Source organism: Salvelinus namaycush, chromosome 3 (assembly GCF_016432855.1).
Source record: "Salvelinus namaycush isolate Seneca chromosome 3, SaNama_1.0, whole genome shotgun sequence".
NCBI lineage: Eukaryota > Metazoa > Chordata > Actinopteri > Salmoniformes > Salmonidae > Salvelinus > Salvelinus namaycush.
This window is the reverse complement of record NC_052309.1, coordinates 63537846-63544131: the sequence shown is the minus strand read 5'-3', so window position 1 is coordinate 63544131 and position 6286 is coordinate 63537846. Positions and strand designations below refer to the sequence as shown.

The 6286-nt window shown below is 43.6% G+C and overlaps 1 protein-coding gene across 2 annotated transcripts in view; it reads right to left on the bottom strand.

Annotated features, from left to right (window-relative positions):
• Positions 1-267: 267 nt before the first annotated feature.
• Positions 268-6286, bottom strand: part of LOC120034674 (sodium channel protein type 4 subunit alpha B-like) — a 43020-nt gene continuing 37001 nt past the window's right edge. For both annotated transcript variants that reach the window (XM_038981277.1, XM_038981284.1), the window contains 6 exons: positions 5772-6053; positions 3492-3545; positions 3255-3392; positions 3002-3106; positions 2357-2627; positions 268-2224 (listed from right to left, as the gene is read on the bottom strand). In XM_038981277.1, coding sequence (XP_038837205.1) covers positions 951-2224; positions 2357-2627; positions 3002-3106; positions 3255-3392; positions 3492-3545; positions 5772-6053 — 2124 coding nt within the window. In that variant the 3' untranslated portion in view covers positions 268-950. The remainder of the gene's footprint in view (positions 2225-2356; positions 2628-3001; positions 3107-3254; positions 3393-3491; positions 3546-5771; positions 6054-6286) is intronic.

The following is a 6286-nucleotide window of genomic DNA, read 5'->3' as shown; positions in this document are numbered from 1 at the left end:
TTTGATTTGATTTGATTAAAATGGGACATGTACCAAAAGTCAGATTCCATATGAAAAAACTATAATACTTCTTGAGAATCCTGTTTTTGGAGTCATATTTAAACTTTGAAGATACAGATGAGAATATTGCTTGCCTTTTTTTCCCAAATTAATACTGCAAGTGCAGTAGAATATTTGTATTTATTTAACTAGGCAAGTCAGTTAAGAACAAATTCTTACTTACAATGACAGCCTACTGGGGAACAGTGGTTTAACTGTCTTGTTCAGGGGCAGAACGACATATTTGTACCTTGTCAGCTCGGGGATTCAATCTAGCAATCTTTCAGTTACTGGCTCAATGCTCTAACCACTAGGCTACCTGCCAACCCAACGAACAGCTGAATAAAAATGGTATAAAAAATACGAAAATGAACATATTTATTAAATTACTTTCAGGGTACTGAAAGGTATGTTTTTGTGTTAAGAGTAAAACCATAGGAGTCAGGTTCCTACTCACTTGTGAGATGGAGTTTAATTCGCTTATTATTATCTTATACATTGCTACCTATCTCTTAGGTTATTTAATTCTCAGTTGATCTCAACTATATATTACAAGGGGGTATGCTACCACAACTGGGCTTGCATCCATAAAAGGGCCCAAACTTTCAACTCAGGCTTTGGTGATTGTCTTGCCAACAATAGCTATGATTTCTCAGTCAATACATTCCAGGTTATCATCAACATCAATTAACATTGACTGCTATATTCGTTATATCATCATCTCTATGCAATCTCTTGGATTCAGTGGGGTGGGCTCGACGTGTCCCTCAAAGACTTAGTTAGCAAGAAACTCAGACTCTGACCCAAGCCAAACATACCAAAGTTGGACTTTGGAGATGAAGAAGCGGTCTCATCGTCAAAGGCAGGAGACCATGATGATGCAGTGTTTATCCATTGGCTGCACTAGCTATTCAAACATGGAACTCTTTCAGCTGTGAGTTATGGGTTGAGGCCGGGATGACAAAGGGGGCAGAGTGCGAGATGATCTCGTTCTGAAGCTCCACAGGCGGCGGCGTTTCAGTCGTCTCCACAGGCGGTTGTGTCGCTGTCAGTTCTTTTCTCTCCCGATTTACATAAGAATCCATATCTACAACGGTTTCATCCACTCCGAGTGATTGTTGGCTTCCGTACAGTTTGCTCATCCTGATGGCAATCTTTCCCTCCTGCTCTGGCGGCGCTTCGTCCTCCTTGGTTAACTCTTTCTTCTCGTGGTACTTGTAGGAAGCGAGTTTCATCGAACTTCTCAGCAGATGCTTACGACAGGCTCTCTGAATAACAACAGCTGCTACCTCCTGCTGCTTTCGCCTCAGGGTGGTGGTGATTGGCTTGTATGACACTTTAAAGGGGTTGTTGGCCATGAACTTCTCCTCCATGCTCTCCTTCATGGCATCCATCTCCCCTGATTCTCCCAGCACCTCTGTGGTCAGCGCCAGCAGGATGTCCAGACAGTGGATCTTATCCCCAGGGACAATGGGAAGGTCCATGGTGATCAGCTTGATTGCGTTGGGTTTGGGGATCCTGAGCGGGTCTTTAAGCGTGTCACAGAACTCCGACAAAATGTCGTAGGCGATGAATTGTGACGCGTCAGGGTCGAACTTCTCCCAGGTCTCATAGAACATCTCAAAGTCTTCCTCACACAGCGGGTTGCCGCTCTCCTCTATGGCAACATTGAAGTTCTCGAGGATAATGGCAATGTACATGTTGACCACAAGAAAGAAACACACGATGATGTAGCTGCAGATAAAACAAATTCCCCAAACAAGGCTGCTGCAGTTGCCTCTTACATCTGTGCCTGGATTTTCCATGTCTGGGTCACAGTCCGGGGGTGCACTATTCAGGATGCGTGAGAGGATACTATCCCAACCGGCTGAGGTTGTGAGCACGAACAGACAAACGATACTGTTGCCAAAAGTTTCAAAATTGATCATATCGTCTATTCCGGCCTCCTTCTTGACATACGCCAAGTTGGACATTCCAAAAATGGAGAAGATAAACATGACGAGGAAGAGCAGGAGCCCAATGTTGAAGATAGCTGGAAGTGACATCCTCAGGGCAAACAACAGTGTCCGGATGCCTTTAGCTCCTCGGATAAGTCTCAGAACTCGACCAATCCTGGCCAGTCTTACGACACGGAAAAGGTTAGGTGAGACAAAATACTTCTCTATGAGGTCTGCCAGCAGTAAACCTGGAATGGAAAAAAAATAACATTTTAGTTTTCATTCTTATTACTATGTTCTTCAATCATGTTACATTTCAGCAAAAATAAAGAATTCTGTAGCTGCATGACTAATGAATACAGTCATTTCTTCATATTCACCAAAGATGGAGAGAATGACGACGACAAAATCTAAAATATTCCATCCGACGGTAAAATAATATTGCCGCAGTCCGATCAACTTGAGGATACACTCTGCGATGAAGATGAAGATAAACACCAGGTTGATGAAGAAGAGGATTTTATCCTTCTCCTCGCTCTGGTCATCTGTGTCCACCATCATCGTTACCATGCTGAGGCAGATCAGCACAAAAATGAAGATCTCGAAGAATTGTTGGGTGATCAGGTCATAAATAATGCCTGCGAATTTGTTCTTCAGCCGCCAATCAATAGAGACCAAGAGAAGGATAGGACGAAACAGAGTGAATTAGAGGTATGTTAGATTAATGACATGCACATGAAAATAACAGTATGTCTCTATACTTTGGAGGGAAAGTTATCTTCATAAGGGAGGAACAGAAGCAGACAAGAGCAGATCGTGATAAAGCCTGGCCAATACCTTCTCATTGAGTGGTACCGTATTTAACTTAAAATGTTCTTCTTAAACATTGGTGATGATACACTTGTATTTGAACTAAGAACTGATGTGTAAGGGCTGGTATAGCATCTACAGTAGATGGTATGGAATACACACTCTTTTGTTCTACATCTTTAGGCAATTTGCCAGTAACTCAAGCAGGTGCTTACCTTGGGTCTCGGAATGGGTTTCTGTAGCTTCTCGGAACCAAGCTTTTTCATGGCATTGTAGTACTTATTCTGTTCCTCTGTCATGAAAATATTTCTCCCTCCAAAGTATAGAGACATACAGTTATTTTCATGTGCATGTCATCTGAAATACTTGTCATTTATATGTGTATAGTATTGTTGTGATAATGTTTTAGAAAGGCTTGCATGCTGTGTTTGCTATTTCGTGATATTATGCTGTAGGAAGGCTACTTATCTTCTTTTTTTGTTGGTTGAAGTTGTCGATAATGACACCAATGAAGAGATTCAGGGTGAAGAAGGACCCAAAGATGACGAACATGACAAAGTAGATGTACATGTAAACATTATCCTCATACATGGGTTGCTCTCCCACCTTGTTGACAGAGGATAAAATCGGAAGAAATTAGGTTGTTTTCATACTCATTTCAAAGTGTATAATTATTATTACAGTATTAAGAAGGAATTGTCTTACCACACGTGAATCCACAGCACTATACATTATATCCAGCCATCCTTTAAATGTTGCCTGAGAGAGATAAAAAGAGAAACAAATATATTCTGTAAGAAACAGTAGGCTACATGTAACACAGGCCAACACCTGTATTACCACTTTAAACAACTTCAACTATACAACAGTGCTTCTACACCTGCATTGCTTGCTGTTTTCGGTCTTGTTGTTCACAACTTCAGCAGAGAACTCTTGACCCTGATCTCTCTTTTGACGAACATATCAAGACTGTTTCAAGGACAGCTTTTTTCCATCTACGTAACATTGCAAAAATCAGAAATTTTCTGTCCAAAAATGATGCAGAAAAATTAATCCATGCATTTGTTACTTCTAGGTTAGACTACTGCAATGCTCTACTTTCCGGCTACCCGGATAAAGCACTAAATAAACTTCAGTTAGTGCTAAATACGGCTGCTAGAATCCTGACTAGAACCAAGAAATTTGATCATATTACTCCAGTGCTAGCTTCCCTACACTGGCTTCCTGTTAAGGCAAGGGCTGATTTCAAGGTTTTACTGTTAACCTATAAAGCATTACATGGGCTTGCTCCTACCTATCTTTCCGAGTTGGTCCTGCCGTACATACCAATACGTACGCTACGGTCACAAGACGCAGGCCTCCTAATTGTCCCTAGAATTTCTAAGCAAACAGCGGGAGGCAGGGCTTTCTCCTATAGATCTCCATTTTTATGGAACAGTCTGCCTACCCATGTGAGAGACGCAGACTCGGTCTCAACCTTTAAGTCTTTACTGAAGACTTATCTCTTCAGTAGGTCATATGATTGAGTGTAGTCTGGCCCAGGAGTGTGAAGGTGAACGGAAAGGCTCTGGAGCAACGAACCGCCCTTGCTGTCTCTGCCTGGCCGGTTCCCCTCTCTCCACTGGGATTCTCTGCCTCTAACCCTGTTACAGGGGCTGAGTCACTGGCTTACTGGTGCTCTTTCATGCCGTCCCTGGGAGGGGTGCGTCACTTGAGTGGGTTGAGTTACTGACGTGATCTTCCTGTCTGGGTTGGCGCCCCCCTTTGGTTTGTGCTGTGGTGGAGATCTTTGTTGGCTATACTCGGCCTTGTCTCAGGATTATAAGTTGGTGGTTGAAGATATCCCTCCAGTGGTGCGGGGGCTGTGCTTTGGCAAAGTGGGTGGGGTTATATCCTTCCTATTTGGCCCTGTCCGGGGGTATTTTCGGATGGGGCCACAGTGTCTCCTGACCGCTCCTGTCTCAGCCTCCAGTATTTATGCTGCAGTAGTTTGTGTCGGGGGGCTAGGGTCAGTTGGTTATACCTGGAGTACTTCTCCTGTCTTATCCAGTGTCCTGTGTGAATTTAAGTATGCTTTCTCTAATTCTCTCGTTCTCTCTTTCTTTCTCTCTCTGAGAACCTGAGCCCTAGGACCATACGTCAGGACTACCGGGCATGACGACTCCCTGCTGCCCCTAGTCCGCCTGGCCTTGCTGCTATTCCAGTTTCAACGGTACTGCCTGCGGTTACGGAACCCCTACCTGTCCCAGACCTGCTGTTTTCAACTCTTAATGATCGGCTATGAAAAGCCAACAGATTTATTCCTGATTATTATTTGACCATGCTTGTCATTTATGAACATTTTGAAAATCTTGGCTCTCTCTAATTTTCTCCTTCTCTCTTTCTTTCTCTCGGAGGACCTGAGCCCTGGGACCATACGTCGGGACTGCCGGGCGTGGTGGCTCCTTGCTGTCCCCAGTCCGCCTGGCCTTGCTGCTGTTCTGCCTGCGGTTATGGAACCGCCACCTGTCCCAGACCTGTTGTTTTTCAACTCTTAATGATCGGCTATGAAAAGCCAACTGAATATTATTCATGATTATTATTTGACCATGCTTGTCACTTATGAACATTTTTGAACATCTTGGCATAGTTCTGTTATAATCTCCACCCGGCACAGCCAGAAGAGGACTGGCCACCCCTCATAGCCTGGTTCCTCTCTAGGTTTCTTCCTAGGTTTTGGCCTTTCTAGGGAGTTTTTCCTAGCCACCGTGCTTCTACACCTGCATTCTAGCTGTTTGGGGTTTTAGGCTGGGTCTCTGTACAGCACTTCGAGACATTAGCTGATGTACGAAGGGCTATATAAAATAAAATAAACTTGATTTGGGGTTTTAGGCTAGATTTCTGTACAGCACTTTGTGACATCAGCTGATGTAAGAAGGGCTTTATAAATACATTCGATTGAGTAGTAGGCTATATGATTAGTAAGCAACCTGTTTTGAAACTCACTACTTGCAGGAGGGAAAGGTAGCCCACGGCCACGTTGTCAAAGTTGATCTTTGAGTTCATCCAGCGCACGTCGCTATTATCCTCTATTAGTTGGACGCATTCGGTCTTGTTGTTCACAACTTCAGCAGAGAACAGCTCCTCAGACGTGGTGTTGAAGCAGTAGTGGTACTTCCCAGCAAACAGGTTGACTCCAATGATGCTGAAGATGAGCCAGAAGATGAGGCACACTAGAAGCACGTTGCCGATGGAAGGAATGGCCCCCACCAGAGCGTTCACCACCACCTGTGGAAAGGAAATCATGTGCCCAAATTTGAGAGAACCTGCCAATCAAATCCCTAGTAAAAGCAGAGTTTGTACAGTATGTTAAAAGGCATTCATGTTGAACTGCTGAGACTCATTGGAGTGAAATACTCTTTGCGTTGTTGATCAATTCTCGAAAATGTATCAACAAATGCATTTAATTTCTAAGGCCACAGATTTACATGTTTGAGACTAATCAAATACACCACCTCTCT